The sequence below is a fragment of the Platichthys flesus genome, chromosome 1 (genome assembly GCF_949316205.1).
Source record: "Platichthys flesus chromosome 1, fPlaFle2.1, whole genome shotgun sequence".
Classification (NCBI taxonomy): domain Eukaryota; kingdom Metazoa; phylum Chordata; class Actinopteri; order Pleuronectiformes; family Pleuronectidae; genus Platichthys; species Platichthys flesus.
In genome coordinates, this window is record NC_084945.1 from 15,278,796 (window position 1) to 15,298,530 (window position 19,735).

General features: G+C 40.9%; 1 protein-coding gene across 1 annotated transcript; it reads right to left on the bottom strand.

Moving 5' to 3' along the window:
- Positions 1-1,301: 1,301 nt before the first annotated feature.
- LOC133952325 (DNA-binding protein RFX7-like) lies at positions 1,302-19,716 on the bottom strand. The gene is made up of 9 exons (XM_062386723.1): positions 18,563-19,716; positions 15,937-15,970; positions 10,868-10,959; positions 10,583-10,705; positions 9,266-9,382; positions 8,810-8,894; positions 8,510-8,723; positions 7,373-7,653; positions 1,302-7,193 (listed from the first exon to the last, which is right to left on the bottom strand). Exons 1-9 carry the CDS (start codon positions 18,688-18,690, stop codon positions 3,963-3,965), a joined length of 4,305 nt encoding a protein of 1,434 aa, XP_062242707.1. The 5' UTR covers positions 18,691-19,716; the 3' UTR covers positions 1,302-3,962.
- Positions 19,717-19,735: the final 19 nt, after the last annotated feature.

The following is a 19,735-nucleotide window of genomic DNA, read 5'->3' on the forward strand; positions in this document are numbered from 1 at the left end:
ACTGGTTTCCTCCTCCTCCTCCTTTTGTTCTATTTGCCCTGTTATAGATTCAGCAAACCCTGAGGAAACGCTGAAGAAACCCTGAGGAAGCCCTAAGAAAATATGTAGAGAACCCTGAGGAAACGCTGAAGAAACCCTGAGGAAGACCTAAGAAAACCTGTAATCCTGAGGAAACGCTATGGATACACTGATGAAACCCTCAGGAAACCATGAGGAAACCATAAGGAGACCCAGAGGGAACACTGAGGAAATGCAAAGGAAAACATGAGGAAACCCCGAGGAAATGCAGAAGAAGCCCCAAGTAAACCTTCAGGAAACACTGAGGAAACCCCTAAAAAAAAAACGGAGGAAATACTAAGGAAGCAATGAGGAAACCATGGGGAAAGCGCTGAATAAAGCATGAGGAAGCCCTAAGAAAACTCTTAGGAAACCCAGAGAGATCTTGAGTTCTTGAGTTCGTGAGAGGTTTTTTTGCCAAATTTTAAGAGTTTCCCGTGTAGAGATCCTGAGGAATCACGTTTATGAGAGTGAGACAGACGTACGGAAAGAAACCATAGAAAACCTACTGCCTGTGTCTGGCACCAGCACGCAGGCAGGACTGGTGTCAGTAATGATCTTACCATGTCTGTCAAGTTGCTAGTCAAACGCATGAGTAGAAACATAAACAGTGGTGGGTCAGAAAAGGGCAGAGGTGTCATCCAACAGTCAGTGCAGCTCAGAGCACAATGCTGGTGTTTTTACTACAGGTTAACAAACAGCACAAGTTCAAGTTTATTTAACGGCAACACAAACTAGATGGTTGGAGCTGGTTTCCAATGTGGTTACAGCGCAACATAGTTCTGCTATCATCAGTCCATCCCTTCATCATTCATCCGTCCATTTATTATCTATACTGCTCATCTTTTATTGGAGCCATTCCCAGCTCACCAGCGCACTGCAGATTATTATTATCTGTATTATTATTTCAAAAAGGGGAAAAGTATGGTAGCAACTTTCATCTTTTCCATGTTTAATTTACCTTAAGATATAAACCTTATTATAAACACACTAGTAAATAGTAATAATTAAATCTAAGTATTATCTTGAATTTTTTTCGTTATAGCTGAAGCAAAATGGGATCATATTCTTTGTCTTTTCTTTTACTTTCTGTTAAAGGTGAAGAGAGAGATGTTTCTTGAACATGTATATTTGTGTGCATAAAAAGTACACTGTGATCTAGGAGCTACAAAGCTCTGAACACGAAATGGATAGGAATAACATTCAAGAGAATCTGGAGACAGCTTAGAGAAAACAAATACAGATGTACTTAAAAATGTTTATTAGTCTTAAAAAGTATTTAAAAATCAGTATTAACAAGCACTTCCCCCTTATAAAAGCACTTGCTAAAATGCAGAGAAAAAAAAGAATCCTCTAGACACTGATCACAGCAACATGACTACAGTGGAGGGCAGCTCTACTGCTCTGAATTACTCACAACAAGAGGAAGGGTAACGGCTTTATCAAACACAAACTTCAGAGGTAATGACATAAATGCACTCGTTTCCACAGACTAAGTTAAACATCAAAACTGAGAGAAAAGATCCAAAAGCTGAATAAAATAAGAATCCTTTTCTCGATAACTCAATATTAAATTAGACTCAAAATGAGATTATATATTAAAATGATACAATCTGCTTTTCCAGAAGTTCAAACCTCTGTAATCTGTATAAAACATCAATTTATCAACACACTCAAAGATTCAATGTACTGCCTATTCAATATATATGGCATTGATATTGCGCCATGTAATTATTTTATACTTTAAAACCATGTGCAAATCTTTTTGGGGATAAATCCCTGCAAAAAAGATCCAGTTCTAAATTGTTTTAGAGAACAAGCTGAATCTTGAGGATAAAAAAGAAAAAATCATATTCATTATTCACCCTCATATATTGAACAACTCATGTTGACAAAATAAGCGGTGTATATGGGTGGTAATATGCAACACAATTAAAACATACTGTCTGCTACAAAACGGTGCAAGTCGATTATTGTGGATACACTGGATTATATGGTTTTAAAGGTTATACCTTCTGTACAAACAACACATTCTGAATAAATAACCACAAAGACAAACAGGCCACACTGACAACAATAAGGTTTGTGTGACCAACAGTGTACACTCAGGGACCTAACGCTAACACACAGAGAAACAATTCATGAATGAATTGGTGTTTTTTGCCTTAGAAAAGCCTTATTGATAGTAAACGTAGAAATCCTCATATGAGTTTTAGAAACAAATGTTTTTCCAGTGCTGCAATAATCCCACATGTTTCACTTAGTAACAGACACCAGAGATGTTAGTACATGTTATTGCAGGTTATATTTGAAAGGTAGTCTTTGGTATGGATGGACTTAAGGCTCAGGATCCAAAAACCCGCAGAAGCACCTTTAAATCGCTGGTTGCATCCCTTCTTCAGACACGACTCTTCACCAGTGGAAGAGGCTGGTCTGCTACAGGCAGTGACGATATTCATCCAAACCAAACACAGTGCATTTTTCGAAAGAATCTCAAGTATTGCAGATTGTCAGTGCACTACGATGAGTTAGTAGTTAGTTTCTTTAACTTTTAACTTTTTTTTTACCTACTTATTCAAATAGTTATTGGCACACTGTGTGAATAAGTTCAGCTCTAAGAAAAATGGCTATTATTTCATTTTTATTTAAAAATTCCAATAATTCTTATTTTAACACAAGATTCATACTTTCAAAGTGCAGGAACCTTCCGTCAAGGGCTTTAAGTGAAGTCTTAGGTACGTGGTTTCCCTTTCTCCGAGTGGTTGAGGCCTCATCTTTCTCTACATGTTGAAGATATCACATAATCCATCTCAATATGACCATACACATGCCATCTATAAAGATCCATAATTAAAGCTATTTTTAGGACCTCATTGCAAGTCAGAGGCTTTCCCTCTCGGCTTAATGTTTCCACACTTGACAACTTGTGTATTTCTTTGACATTAATCTGTTTTTGTTTTTTTTGCATAAAGTGTATTGCTGATATTTGGAAATATATCTATATAAAACAATTATCAAAAGATTTGCATATAAATTAAAGGGATTCATTAGAGCTTTATAAATATCTTCAAGACAACTTCATTCAAATTTTGCAAAAAATATGACATATTAATAAAGCAATGTGCACACAGAGGCCAAATATTATTAGTATTGACATCAAGTAAAACTTAGTCTGATTCGGACAAGGCTCAAAATCTGTGATAATAAAAAAAAGCATATCCAAGTTTAAGAAATGAGGATATGATAAATTTAATTCTGTAATAAGCTCCAAGCAGACTCTTTAGCATAATATTAATTATGGGTGATGGGTGACCATAATAATATAGTTAATGGATTTACATGGATGCATTTTGCTGCATTTTTGTCATAAAATTGTTTTTCTATTAAGTGTTTGTATATTTTTAACATGTCGGATTGTTTTGATCTTTTTCAGCTGCACTGAAAGCAGACTGACGACTGTTTGATGCTTCCATTTCCATCTCCGATACTCAGAGGAATTAGATACTGTAATGCCTTTGATTACAGAAATATTGTTGTAAAAGTATATTTTGATCAATATTATCAATTTCCATATTTCTTGCATAATTCATGGATCGGTTATATGGAACTTTTAAGAGTTGATTCTGTCGTGAAACCTCAAACACAACATAATAAAACAGATTTAGGATTAGGTGTGTTCAGGAACCACAGTTTTTCTTGCACTTAATACAACAGTATAAAGTGATGTTCTGTGATTTGCATTTTGATCAGTGTGTTGCAGCATCTTTGCAGTTCAGCCTGGCACTTAAACTGGACAAACCTCACTGTGTCCATTGTTGCATTTTAGGTGTAAATGCCTGAAAACAAGTACAAACAAACAGCAACTCCAAGTTAAAATGATAAGATTTACAAAAAAAGCTCAGTTCTCAACCCATCAATCCAACAGTTGTTTGATCTTTGCTTTCCAGCCAGTCAAGTCCACTCGAATGAGCCGTCTCGCTGCTGATGTGCTGAAACAGCGGCTCATTCACCATCTCCTCTGGGGCAGTGTTTTGATATTGCCCTTGTTGCTGGTTGGGGTCAAACAGAAGGTTTGAATCCAATGCATTGAGGTCGTTGATGCTACTGGAGAACTCTGACGTCATTCTGATTTCACAAGGGAAGTCTGCTCCGCCTGTAGTCAGCTCTGACGCCTGTTCGACGAGCTGACCCCCGGCAGCGAGGCTGTGGTCTGTCAGGAGGTCGTTGACGGTGCTGCTGAAGTCCAGGTGCTGATGCTGATGCAGTTCTTCTTGCTGCTGCTGTTGGTTCAGAGTTAACATCATAGACTGGGCCTGCTGATGCTGTCTAGAGGCAGATTGTACTAGGCTCTCACTTGCAGAGAAATGCATTGGTTCATTAATGGCGCTTTCGATGAGGTAATCTGGCCTCTGCAGCTTGCAGGGGCTGGTGGTGTCACAGGTCATCATGCTGAGGTGGTTGTCAGCGCAGGAGAGGCTTGGGTCAGACTCCAGGATCTGAGTGAGGTTCATGCGCGCAGTGTAGCTGGAGGGTAAATTACTGATGCCTATACCCCGCAGAGCATCGTCGCTGTCACTGTCCAGCTTGCTCAGAAGGACACTGCCAAGGTTTTTGTTGTTGCATTGTTGGCCTGCCATGGGACGGACCTCAGTTTGCATCATGATGTTGAGCGGCACTGAGCGGCTCCGCTGGGCCATGCTGCTCATCCCAAGATTAGTCTGGCTGTTTGCAAAGATGTTCAACATCTCAGGAGTCACAGGAGAATTATAGGGAGACACCACTGAACGAAGGACGTTGGGATGGGCGCTGTTTCCGCAGAAGTTCCTCTGATGCACCGCGGGGCTCACGCTGCGACAGCGGAAATTTGTAGTGGGTGCGTTGGTGTTTTTATTATCCAGTGGGGCAGGTACAGCGAAACCCTCCTGCTTGGTCATGTTGGTCATGTTAGCTACCTGCTGCTGCACAGGAGAGATGGGAGTCAAGCGGCCGAAGCTGCTGTCGTGGTACCGCGCATGAGGGACGGCAAAGGCATGAGGTTTCTGAAAATGGTCATCTATCAGGCCTTGATAACCGGGGAGTATTCCCATTCCACTGTTTGACTTGCTTAAACTCTCACTGCTGCTGTTGTAACTGTTATTCATCCACTCCAGCCTGGTCTTGTCTGGGTGGGTGGCCATCGGCCTCTGCATGGGCTTGACGGGGCTGCTGGAGACAGTGCTGCAGTCATGGAAACCAGTAATGCTGGAGTTGATGGGCGTGAAAGCAAACGGATTCCTGCACTCCACCGGACTGGGTGGCACATTGCTGCTGCAGCTGGAGTGTGGAGTACCGAGTGGGGTGTGACGACTGCTTCCCAGCGCGCTGTCCACGGGGGGTGTGGAGGCGATGTGGGAGCAGGGACTCTCGCCGGTGAAGCCTTGAGCTCCTCCCATCATCTCTGACGTTGGTGTGGGAGTGGGTGTCGGGGTTGGTGTATGGATTGGGTTGCCGCTGTGGTTGGCAGCGTGATAGAAAGCAGTCATTGACTGATTAGTGGACATAACGTTGTCCGGCACCGCGTGCTGCTTGCCTTGCATTGTGACTCCGAACCCACGCAGGCTGTTGAGCTTCATCTGCTCCTCCATCTGCACCAGCTCCTCCACGATGCTGTCCTGAGTCACATCGTCATCGAAGGGAAAGTAGTCCATGTCTGTCTGCATAGGGAGATGATTGGACGATGACACTTGACTCAAAAACTCTAAGGTTTCGTTGGCAGGGTTGGACTGGGTGTAGCTTTGCTGCTGAGCTCCTTGCATGATTCCTGTGGTGGAGTTTGAGATCCTCCCATCACCTGAGTGCTGCTGGAAGCTGGGGTTATTAGGTATGACATGCACATTAGCCACTGTGTGCCCCTGCTGTTGCTGTGTTAATGCGTGACTGACTGAGCTGCTATTTTCCAAAACAGTGGTGGTGTTTTTCCTCTGGATGGAGCTCTGTGTGTTGGCAACAGAGTAAAAGCCACTGGGTCTGAAAGAGGAAGTGCAGAGTGAATGGACTGGAGTGGTAGAGACAGAGTTCATTCTCACTTCCACCTCCCTGGTGGCCGGTGCACTTTCGGGTCGAGTCGGAGCTCCCAGCCTGGAGAAATAACCGACTGGCTTTCTGATGCCATATCCAAGAGCAGCAGTGCCCCCTACAGGCTGCTGGGGCATAAAAACCCTTTTGACTGGGGAAGGTTCTGGGCTGACGCTAGAGCGTTTCCTTAGGCTTTTGGTGGACAGGAAACTTTCCTTTGTTGGTGTCACACCACAGCTGTCCCGACACGAAGGAGCTCCGCTGGTGTTCAGTATCGAAACAGAGCTGGTATTCTGAGGGGAGGGAGTCAAGTGCGAAGTGCTTGTATTGTTGGTGCTTCTATTGCTGCTTTCGACTTCTGCCGTAGCGTAAGTGCATAAGGAGGACTTTCCATTGTATTTAGTGAGAGATGTTTCTTCCAGAACCAGGAAGCCTTTCGTCTGAGGAATAGGAACACTGGCGGCCCTCTGTACAGCCCCTATGCTTCTATTTGCCATTGCCCCTTGAGTCAAAATGAGACTGCTAGGATTTTGCATTTGGCTATTTTGATGTATTGCTTCGACTTCCATTTCAACATCGATGCTGTGAGCGGCAGCTGTCTGCCCTTGCCAGGCCACCGGGGCCAGCATTGGGACAGCAGAAGCGCTTCTCGTGGTTTGATTAGAGCTGATGTCTTCTGCAACAGTGGAAGTGCTGATCCCTGCAGATGCTGACCGCAGGGTCGCGTTTGTGAAGGTCGTGGTGGTGGTGCTGCTGTTGGGTGCCAACGATATGGCCGTCATCTTGACCAAACTGACTGGGCTGACATGACACGTGGTCATCACAGTTTTAATCGGGCTGTTGGCAATGATCATGGCAGAGGGTGAGTGCAAAGTGATAGAGGTCGTGGCTAAAGGTTTGGGCAGGATTTGAGCGTAGCGCTGCCGAGCCGTGCGTTCTCCCGTTGGACTGGGCAGAATATTTTGCAGGGTCTTTGGGCTCCGTGTCATCGGCTGTGTCACCATTTGGAAGTTGAAGGGAAGCGCTTTGCTCTCAACTGTTCCCACCGGACTTGGGGACATCAGCTGCCCACTTCTCTGAACCTGTGGAGAAAGAAGCTCCATCAGAAAGCAGTAGAACAGAATTTTATATTATAACCTGCAAGTAGATGAAGGTAGTGAACGTGTAACAGCTAACCGTTATCTTTTTGTTTTACATCAGTCAGACTCTACTGATATTTACAAAATTATTCATTAAGTAACATATGAGCCCTGTTTCTCACCGTGATGGGGCTGGAGACGGCAGCGACCACAATGCCTATGGTTGGCTGAGGTGACGGAGGTGTGGGGCTACCTGAAGGCACACTTTCCTCTGATCTCTTGGTTTGTCCCTCTCCGGGTAAAGGAGAGTGCAGCTTCTGTTCCTGTTGTTTTCTCTGGATCTTCCTCTGGAGCTGCTGCTTCGCATCGACAGAAGGTGACGACAGGTTCGTCACGTGAGGCTGGAAGGAGTGAGCCTCAGCAGTGGGGATGAAAGCTGATGCAGACTGTGGAGTCTTAACCTCTAGAGAAATAAAACAGGAGGACATTAGATGTAGCGACATTGGTACTTTTCCTTAAGTAAATGATCTGATTACTTCCACCGCTAATAATTGTCGGGAAACATTTAGTCACATCTCATTATTTCTCACTCTTGTGTTTCTTAGTTTTTGTTTGACGTCACTAACATCACCTCTTGTTTCAAATCTCACTTCCCGCCCTTATGTCTTTCACACTGTCCTGATTCTCTTTTCTGCCATAATATGTAACACGTGTCTCCTCCAATAGCGTATTCAGTCACAGTGCTGTGTCGTCTTAGTTCCTTAGCCTAGGGTCCAGTGCTACAGCCTTGTTTCCCTTTTTTCTATTCTTAGTCTTCCGGGGTTTGTTTACTCTGCTGTCGCTCTTAAGCCGGTCTGAGTTGTGCATCTGACTCCTCTGACATGTGGTTCCCCAGTTGAAATAATATGTGTATATAGGCTTGAAACACAATATTTGGTTTAAACACAACTTGAAAAGCGAATAAGCCGGCAGCGCTTTGGTTGGTTTGGTTCTATTAAGGTTAAGGTTATAAAGGTTAATTTATGTTCTTTGAGTCGCTTCTGTTTTAAGTTGGTTTTAAGTTATTTGTGTAACTTAATACGTTGGAACTAAGAAGCCACTGGAAGTTTTTTGTGGCACTTCACCGTTGTGTGTTATTTCTTATTTAACTACTTTATTTTTGCTACAATGGAACTTCACTGCAAAGGTCTCTCACACGGAGCTTGAATATACATTTGAAGTCAGTAACTGCACTGACAGATAGTTGCCACTAGATGTCGTTTTCCAACTACAGTTTAAAACCGCACAGCATGAGGCCAGCAGCAGAACCGGAGTGCTACCTGTGGCTGTGCCGGTCACAATGGTGAGAGCTGCCAGAGACTTGTTGCTGATGTAGTGGCTGTCGATGAGGAAGCGGGCCAGATCCTCCACGGCATCAAACTGGCGTTTCAGCACCTTCTGGGCCCACTCACACACCAGGTCACAGGCTGCAAACCGAACCTCCTCCTTGATGCTGCTGAGCTGACCTGGTGACTCCAGGACATCACACTGCAGCTACACACATTAGATAAGATGTTATTTACAAAGAGACACTTAAAATGATTCTGCAATATTTATAAGAAGGCTGTAAAGGTTCTTACTCCTTCTGGTGATTTATGGAGATCCAGAGCAGGTAACGATGGCATGTGAACAAAGGGTCTCTTCCTTAATCCACTATAGCAATATGTGAACTGGTGTTAAGATGAAAAACATGTGATTCCAGAACATTTACATCTGCTGCCAATATACAGGATAATATCGTAAATGATTGGTACATTCAACACCTCTGAGTTTAAAATGATCATGTTATAATCAAGCAGTTCTGATAGATTAAAGGTCACAAAAGAAACGTTTTAAAATCATGAATGAGTCATGAAGGTCAAGATCACAGTGACTCCCTGTGCGTCTCTGTATTATGCTTGTGCTTCCGAGGCAGAGAGGGGACTTTATTCCATTTCACATCTATATTTAGAGAGGGGCTTATGAACTGCAACAGCAGATGGTCTGTGACCAGAGACAGAGGCCAGACTGGCACAATCCATTCCACCGAAGGATATTTAGATTTTCCTCTCATGCCAAGTCGACGCGCCTTCATGTTCGGGAAGACGTTTTTCATCATTTTCCCAAAGTCTGCAGCGCTCAGCGGGTGGTAGTTGAGATTGTCACAGAAGCTCCTGAAACACAAGGCAGGCAGAGTTAATGTGATGAATCAGTCAGTTTTCAACCATATCACAGCAAATACCTTGAATTTTAAATCAAAGTCATAGTACAAGTATAGATGTTCCTATAGATACCAGGTTGCTTTGAAATAACAAAATGAGCCACAACAAATATCTTTATCCTAAGAAGGGATTAAATGAATTGACCAACTGTCAGAGACTGATCACTTGCCTCTGTAGGTCCTCTTGGCACATTATATTGTTTGAGCATCTTTCAGTGAAAGCTCCAGAAACCCAATGTACCCACAGCACCAGACACATTATTATGTTATTTTATAGGTAAACATAAAGACAGAATTCCCACAATTAAGTTGTAACAGCGATTTACAGTTGGACAAACTTGTAAGATGAGATGCGTTGAAACTAAACTGACAGCCACATCTGACATTATTTTATTACGGTTCACTGTACGTCATCTGTTTTCCCATCTAACATTCAGTGTTCTTAATCGTTTTATGTATCCCAAGTATGTACCACACAGATACACGTATGTATAAACATGATGTATGTATAAACTGTAGTCATTTGTCTTTGTCATCTAAGTGAGTTCTTATGATACAAATTCTTCTCATTTACTTTGATAATAACTCCCTTAGAAATACTTTAGTGGTGTCATGAATTATTAAAATGATCGGATAGACTTAATATGATTACTTCATTCAAAAGAAACTGTTCCTATTGTTTTCTAGTGCAGCACATTATGTTTCTCTGAAGCCTTTTCACCTGTCAATCCTAAAGGCGCCAATATTTCTGGGGGCCACTGTATTTCTGTTCTGGTGGAGTTAAAAAGACAGTTACATAACACTGTCAGAGCATTTCAATGACTGTCTCAGACTTTCCATTCTAATATTACCAGCACATGCTGCCGTGATTCTCATGCCTGCGCCGTCTATTTATATTGACGCTTTAGCCGGCAGCAGTTTAGTGGAGAAAGAGACTTGAACACGAGGAGCCGTGAGGTGAAACATCACAGATAAAGAATGAAATAAATAAACATTAATATTGTTTCTTCATTAAGAAAATAGACTGATACTTTCATTCTCACTGTGCGTTTTATTTTAATTGGAAAGTTAAAGTTTCAGCCTGAAATTGTTTAGTTATGGAAAAAAATAGAATGATTGTAAATGTGTGTGATGACAGAAAAGAAAAACCTACTTGTATTCATCATAGACTTCCTGTTTGGGGAGAGATGTCTCCGGGTATTCCTCTAAATGATTGCGAATCCAGTTGAACGCATGCATCTGCTGAGTGCGGCTTGAGGACAGGGCACTCTGGTCACTGAGAAAAGATGTGGATCACTGATGAACAATTATGCCGTTCTATATTATTCACATCATATAGCAAATAAAAACTGTCTGGCAGACTCAATGAAAAATCCTGTAAAGTTATTCCAGAGTCCATTTATCTGTAAATCCTGTCAGAGAGCAGGTGAAGCTTTACCTCTTCTCAGTGCTGCTGCAGCTGCTCGGACCAGAAGGCAACTTAAGGTAGAGGTAGAGTTTTTCAATGTCTGAGAACTTCTCGACATCTTGCTGTGGAAAGGAAATGAAAAGCGTTTTTAAATGTTTCTTTCCATCAGCCCAAAATCATCTACTGCTGTGGTTTTAAAATCGGACATGGTTATTTTACACCTGAAGAACACACACGCAAGTTGGAGTTATTCTTGGACAGTTACCTCAGCCAAGAAGGTTGTTTGTTTGTCAGCAGGATAACACAAGACCTACTCAACCGATTTTCTTGGCACTTTGTGGAGGGTTGGGGGGGGCATGACCCATGGAAGAAGCCATCAATCCTTATTGTTTCACTTTCTTTAATATTACTAGATAGGATGTTATTCAACATTTTTATTGATTTCTCAGAGAATAATCCATGGATCTTGACGAAAGATGATTGAGGAAATACACATCCTGACCTGCCTTTGATTAAGAACCTTCATTAACTAAGTATTTAATCATTTAATCAAAGACAAGCTTCTGATGGAATACAGTAGGATACACCTTTCCTATCGTAACTTGTGAGGTCCGAACCATTTCAATCCCTTGCTGGGGTTTTACGTGCTGATCTATGGAGAAGTCATGCTGCAAATCAGCCTCACCACCACAAAGTGAAACTTTTTTATTAACTTTAACAAATCATATGGTATGTATTGCCGAGCCCTAACCCGTGTGAGCCAACCCAGTGAATATGGTTCCTATAAAAGGTTTTCAGCCTTACGGAAAATTTTAGTATTTTATTGTTTTACAGCATTGAGTCAAAGAAGAATTAATGTGCCATTTTCAAATGAATCGACTGAGAAATACAATTTTATGTCAAAGTAACAACAGATCTCTAAAAGATAATTTCACTTAATTTTCAAAATAAAATGCAAAATACTTGTGAGCCTTCAAGTATTCATTATCGTTAATATGACACATTTATATGATGGCGGTGCAGCCGGTCACATAAGCGAATGGAGATCTGTTTCCATTGACTGTATAGTATGAGTGCATCTGTATCTGGAGGTCTGAGCTTTTGTGTGCCAGTGTTGTAGCAAAACCTACAATGATGATGCAAGACTATGAACGTGAACGCCTGTCATCCAAGGAGCATCCTGGTATGTCCTACAGCCTAATAATCTGATAAAGTTAGGACGGTAGAAAATTTGTGTACCTAAATGTTTTTAGATTATTCAAACAACACGTAAATGCACATGCATCTGCCGACAGCAGCCTATCCTAAAAAACTGAGCATCCAAAAAGGAGACCAGTGAGGAAAGCTATCAAGAACCCTCTGAAGGACTTTTAAACTTTAAAGGCTAAGATTGAAAAGAAAGAGACAAAACAGTTGCAAGTCATCTCAGCTATAGTTTGACAGAAAGCGCGTAGAAGAAGGTTGGATGGTCTGATGAGACGAGGACTTTGCTTTGTGGGCATCATATGAGTCAAGCTCTGCACCTTATCATAAACAACAGTTGGTCTAGGACTGAGGAGATTCATTTTGACTTTCATACTGCATGCATTCATACAGCTGCACAGACTGAGACACACAAACATGAGCACACATTGAGCACAAACAGCTGCAGACAGAGATACAGAGACGGACTCCTGCATAGCCTGTAAGGTGAAATCCAAACTCCTGCCACCCTCCCGCCTCCCGCCCTTCTCTCAGGACGGCCTGCTGCACGGGGAGGGCACAGACACACACATGCACACACACTGCCAACACATTCCTCCACTAGGACATGTCCACCCCTTTCAATGGCCTCTCGGAATAAACTTTATGCTGCTCATCTCTTCTCATTAACATCTTTGACGTGTGGGAACTACAGGTCATTGACACTGAGCAATACCAGTAGAATACACATCATTTTCATAAATGAGCTCACAATCCTTTTCCCTGAATCTTTTTAGTGCATCATCCAGAGGACATCCTCTGCCTTTTCAGTCTGACTCACGTCCTGCTCTGATGACTTGGACTGTCAATGTAATGTAACAAGTGTCCTCGGTCCTGCGCGGTGAACTCTATTCCCCCTTCAACTCAGTTTACCTTGAAACTAAATGTGTGCAGGCTCAAATACTAATTGATAAGTAACGAGAAACAGAAGTCGGTAATCACCTACAATATGTCTGAGGCCCTTTTCACAGCAGCAATCACTTAGACATGTGACAGTAAGAAAAGCACAGGTGCTCATGACAACGGTCACATCCGCTCATTTCAATGCAAGTCATTCATGACAGTGTGACAGTGAGTCAGCATGCAGCCTGAAACTGAAGCAGCTGAATGGAATCCAGCCATCATTCACTTCATCATCTACACGGGTGGTTTTTACGACTTTCACGTGTCAAAATGTCTTCTGGGAAAAGGTGCGAGTGCCACAAATCCACTTACGTCTTTATTTTACAACGTACCTCTAATTACACATCTTGGTCCCAATTCTCTGATAAATGATTTAAGGTTAAAAATTCCGTTTATATTAAAAATCAGCTGATTCATATTCATTAGTTTTTCACCTCCTACAAATATTTATGTTCTCTGGATCAATCCATGTAATCGCCCTGATTCTGACTTAGGTTGAACTTTTGAACGACTTGCGATGCCTATTCGGACCGATTGAGGACACTTTTTGCACTTCTGATTTGTTTGGAACTTGTTGTGGCCTGTTTGAATTTTTTATGGATCTTTTGTTGGACTTCTTGTGTTTATGGACTGTGTTTCCCCAATCACGCAGACAATTGTCTTGTCAGGTTCCTGGTCGACTTGTCAGTGTTTCCCAGTGTTTCTTCACAAGTTTAATGACCAAGTTTTGTATTTTTATACTTTGCCTTTTCTTTGGGAATTTACTTTACCATTTTGACTGCTGACTTCTGTTTGTTTATCTGTCCTCAAGAATGTCTGCATTTGGGTCTTCACCAGTTCCTGTATGTCACGGGTATAACATATCTGCTCCATAATCATATGTCTGACAGGTTTGTTGTGCCTTTATTCAGAACGCACACTCTTTCCTAACTGGCATAAATTACTCTGCATATATCAATTCAATGGATCAGGATACATTTTTGCTAAGTTGAAATGTTATGCTGTTTTCAAGCAGTTTTAAGTTATGTTGGTTATTTCAGGACAGGACTGGTTTAAACTCAAAGTTCAGACTTGCCTTTTATTGTGTATTTGTTCATTCAAAATGCAGAAGATTAATAAGCAAAATAGTTAACATTTTTTGCAACTTTTTTGCTATTGATAATTATCATGATAAATGTCACATTGTTATTTGTTTTAAGTTTAAAGACTGATTTTACCTCCTGAGTTAAAGTCGTGGTTTTAAAGTCTGCAGTCTGAGCAGAGAATGACAAACACTCAATAAACAGCAAAACACAAATCTGAGGTAGAACAATAATGTGTTATATCTCCTAACTTACACAATGATATAAGTAATATTTCAATATATGTTAGATTTTTTATAAATTATTACAAATTATACTTATTATATTGCGAAAATAATTGCCTTTTTTTTTGCCCAGCCCTTGAGGTCCTCATTTCATTAATATGGGAGTGTATGGACTAATGAAGCGTGCCTGAGAATCATCAGCAGTGGTGGATCACAGGATACAGGACTGGATCTAGGGTTACAACTTTTTTTAAAAGGCATGGCCGGGATAAGACCAGATAAACTAGTCTATATAAACAACTACATGACATCATTCATTATATATAAAGAAAGATATATTAGAGATATATTGGGCTACATAAGGACAACAGAAGGCAAAGCTAACGTCCACAAGCCTTGGTTTGGTTAATAAAGGTTGGATTTATTAAAAGCTGAAACATGGTACTATTACTCTGTTAAGTTAAACTGAATCTACGATTGATCTTCACTACACTTAGTGATTTAAATTTATCATAATTCTAGTAAAGAAATAATATTTATATATCTAAGATTCAACATGTCGGCTACAGCTCTGGTGAGAGGACAGACTGTCTCACTCTGTTGAGTTGCACACATTATTTTCTAAAAAATATTGCTTAAGTTGTCATTGAACAACAAAGGGAGGTCCAACTTTGCTGACAAGTACAGTGAAAGAAAATCAATCACCAGTTATTTAGAAAATTATTATTATTAGAAATAATTTTCAAACAAAAATACCAAAAATTCACTGTCAGTTTTTTCTTTAATATGAGGTTTTGTTAGATGTTGTCTTTTCCATATACGATAATAACTGAAACATATTTTGTAATTAAAGGTCTTTAAATCACTTTGACAATTAAAACTGGTAATAACAAAGATAATTTAAGATATCTGCTGTTCTTCCTTCCAACATCTTCCTCCTATTGGGTTTTAATAAAGACTGTGATCAGTAAGGTTGGCTGAACGGATTTCTTGACTTCATTTTTAACTAATATTCTTTCGCAATGTTACCTTCGACCTATAGGGGGTGCAACATATGAATCATACTCTGTTTATAGAGGTGACAAACATGACACTGGTCTATGACAGCTAGGCATAGTTAACCATCTGATGAGTTGGCTCACACAGGTTAATTACATGTTGCCACCATTCAAAGGTTTTCGATGCACATCAGTGAACTCGCTGGTCACATCACCAACATTTTTGATTGAGTTTTAGGCACACATAAACTTATAAACACATAAAACGTACTCTTCTAAGCTAGTGGATATTAGTACAGATAAAAGACCTCCATGATTTAAAGAATTGAATTACAAAGACTGGATTGACCTTATAGAGCCCTGAGACATCGCTTCAGACAACCTTTGGAACTCAGTACAGTTTATGCTCAGATCTATATAGGTCGATCTTAAAAGCTGCTGTTAAAACATTTGCTGTCATTTGATATACTGCCAGAAAAGATTTCCACTAATAACAAAACAATGAGACTTCAGCTCTACACATGATAGCCCCAAGTAAATTACCATCAAAATCAAATGACTTATAGCTATTATTACTTATTGTTGAGGAGATTTAAAAAGGTTAATTCAAAATGCAATCCATAGATCAATAACATGTCAGAATTACTCACCAGGATGTTTTCCACTTTTGATTGAACAGATTTGCTGCAAAATACAGACATAGTATGAATTAGTATGAAGCTGGTGTAACATGAGCCCTTGTGTCTATTTATTTATAAAGCAAAGGAATGTTTGGTATGAGACGACCCTCCCTTCAGCATCTCTCAGGTCATGTATCCCACCATTGGGAACACATGTTGTCATATGTAAAAAGAGGGAGACGAGCGCCGCGGTAACATTGTCTCAGACAGAAGGATTTTAACACTCACTCGCTGGTAAAATCCACTAAAGCTTATCTCAAATGAATAATATTACAAAACAACTGTGAATGTAAACTATTTAAAGAAAAGCAAAAAAAACAAAATCATATATCATCATCATATTTACCCATATACCTGTATTGATCTCAAATGTTTCATTGTGAATCCTGAACTTATCCATAGGGTTAGACTCATGTCCTCTATACAAATTTTACAACAAATAGAAACTAGTATATAAAGTACATAAATAAATGCAAAAGGAAAAGGCAAAATAAGTTGTCAATCAGTATTTTTAAAGTAAGGACACCTCAAGTAGATAAATGGAATACACGGTCCAATGAAAGACACCTTATTTCAGCTAAAACAAGCTTGAGATGATTCAGAGCTGTGCAACACAACAAAGGGTCAAAGCATTCATGAACAACTTCTCTAGGACTAATTCCTAATCTGCAGACAGATCAGGTTGTTGCCTGGTGGACTGTGAGACAGAAGGTAGGTCACACTTAAAGACACGGGGCAGGTAAGAATCAGGAGATGACTCTAAGCCATGACAAGAACAGTTCACTTTAATTCACTGTTACCAGGAGGCCCGGTGCTGAGAGGCTGTCATTAGGCTGTTTGTGAGGCGGATTTGTCAGGTTCACTGAAACACATCCAAAGGTGTTCACAGGGACTTTAATTAGAAAATAAAAGGAAATAACTTGAAGAGATCCTTTAACTCCCAATACTCTCCAGGTGCACTGTAGGTCTACATGAGATCCAGCAGGAACAGTACAACTCTGTATTTGCACTTAGTTACAAACCATTATTTCAAATGAAAACAGGGTGATAGTGTAATTATAAATGAACCTGCTGACCCTGCCTAAGACGTTCTCATTCTACCATAAACCACTCAGCGGCAGGTCGCTGAGGTGAATGCCAATATTTATGCTCAAATCCTCTTAGGGTAAAGATGGAGGGAGAGAGACAGATTGTCAATATCTCAATATGTTATTGACAATCTGGCACAAGTGGTGCACAAGGTTTCTGTCTTGGTATTTCGGGCAGACGTTTCAACTCTGAACTGTTGTCCTTTCCGATAATTCTGCCTTTTGACATTTTATTACTATTTGATATTTAAACTAGAGTGGCACGAGAGCGCATATTCCTCCGCCGAGGACATACAAGCCTACACATGTCTCCCGAGCTCTTATCACAGCCATCTGCACGACATTGTGCAAACAGAGTGTGTGTTTGTTTGTTTGTTTGTTTGATTTTAAGCAAGATTATAGGACATAAAACTTGGTATGAGTCAGGGAAGAATCCAGTAAACTTGAAACTTCAAACAATCTGGCATGTTTAAAAGACTGACATCTATAGGTGGTGAAATATGGTGCAGCTTGATTCTAAGGTGACTATTTGACCCGTGTCCCCTTAATTACATGATTACACTTAAAAATCCAACCGACTTAACATCAGTAAGTTGGTTTTGAAGTGTCACTCATAGTTGATGATGGAAATAGATGGAACACAGTAAATAAAACAGTCAGACAGAGAGTAGATGATCGTTACTGTGCTGATGTATTTAACAAATCAATTCACAAGAAAATTCATGGAGGCAGGTGTTAAGCGAAGAGGAGGAAGAGGAGGGTGAACTTGACTGCACATTTAGTCAAGCTCTGTACTTGAATGCTCTTTGACATTTTCTGACATTTAATACTTTTTATCCCCTCTATTTTAGAAGGATATATTGTCATCTTTACTTAGTTGAATTTACCTATAGTTCCTGGAGTGACTTGTATAAATTCAGTTTGTATGATATGAAGCTATGTTGTTGAAAAATACCTACACTATCCAATAAAACAACAACAAAAGAATAACAATCATAATGATAACAACACAGATAAAATAATTGACCAACTTGACAACACTTCAGTTGGCAACAACTGAACTTGAAAATATCAACTTATTTAATTAATTTGTGTGTTGCTTATTAAAGTTATTATTTTAAGCTGGTCCAAAAAATAAATCTCAACAGTGTAAGAAAGGTTTTTTATCAACGGACCTTATTGGTGATACTTTACTACTACTACTACTACTACTACTTTACTACTATTTTTAAGCTTAAGAAAACATTTGTGAGTATTATCAAATGTTGATCTTGCTACTTTTATTCAAGTCAAAGGTCTAAAAACCTCATCCACCCCCATCTCCTGTCATTGAGTGTAAAAACAGCCCAAAATCACAACATGTCCCCACGTGGTTTAACGATCTGTGCAGCGTGAAGTCGCTTGACAGAGACGATGACTCTCTCTATTGGGACCAGCTTGCTATAGGCCAATGATTCATTTCTGTATAATCAAACCGTGCACAGTAGTACATGTGCACACGTCCTCACCAGATGGAGTTCTTGATCCTGAGCTGCAGAGCACTGGCCTCGGCGCCCTGCAGCCCGGGGAGGAGCAGGCCGGGCAGGCTCCCCGCCCCGCGGTCCGCCTGCTGCTGCTGGGGGTCCGCCTCGGCCATCAGGGCGGGCCTCGGCACGGGACGGGACGGGTCTGGACTGGAGGCGTGGACGGGTGTATTGGCCCGGCGCGGTTAAACGACATGGACCGAAGAACACTGTGATGCTAACGGGACAGCAGCAGCAGCGGCAGCAGCGGCAGCAGCGCGCCGTGTTGTTGTTATTGCCAACCCGCCCTCCTCCTCCGACATCGCTCCCTCCGGGTCCCCGACACTTGGTGACTTGAAGAGCCGGTGTAACGAAGCTACGCGCCGCTGTCAGGCCCGAGCCGGTGCACGGATATGAGTAAAGGTGTAAACAGAGACCAGGCAGCTGCAGAACTACTGGCTCGTCCCTCCGGTGCGCTGCCCCTCACGTTGTGGGATTTCTTTGCATGTGCATACTGAGTAGAAGCCGCGGGACAGGCGCATGCGCACCGACAGCACCCCCTCCACATTAAGACATGTAAACATGTCAGTAGGGGACATTACTGAGCATGCTATTATGAGTGTGTATATGGGTGTTATTCATATTATAGATGTAAATGGTGCCAGTTCAGCCCAGCAAAAAAACAAAAAGAAATGTCATCGTGTGGCTGGGCGGAAGAAGTACATTTACTCTAGTGCTGTACTGAAGTATTGTTTTGTGCTATATGTAAATCAGTGTTGCAGGAGGTTTGCCAATCATTATAAGAGTAAAAGGACTAATATCATATTGTAGGAAAGGAAATGTACTGCTTTGCAAACATTTAAGTAAATATTTAAGTACAATCAGTGAAGTGACGACTACCAAAAATAACTCGAAAGTAAATGTGGATAAATAACCACTCTGTATGTCCACTCTGTATGTCTCTGTGTTACTATTATACATTAGTAGATTATTACTGCATTCAGACGTAAACAGCATTTTACTGTTGCAGTTTGTTGGGTTATGGATTTAATTTATAATCATTTTGTTGGCTTCAGCTATTATTATTTTCATTGTGGATTGGCCTGAATCTGCTGGTTATTTTCTTGACTTATCTTGTAAACAGTGAATATAAACCTCCAAAAGTGCACCATCACCAGG

What these genes read in the sequence shown, in the direction of transcription:
- LOC133952325 (XM_062386723.1), bottom strand. Translation starts at nt 18,690, where the DNA reads ATGGCCGAGGCGGACCCCCAGCAGCAGCAGGCGGACCGCGGGGCGGGG. An exon ending in GGCATGAGAGGAAAATCTAA is followed by an intron (nt 8,895 to 9,265) that starts ATATCCTTCGGT and finishes ACACCAGTTCAC; the next exon opens with ATATTGCTATAGTGGATTAA. An exon ending in TGTGACCGGCACAGCCACAG is followed by an intron (nt 7,654 to 8,509) that starts GTAGCACTCCGG and finishes TTATTTCTCTAG; the next exon opens with AGGTTAAGACTCCACAGTCT.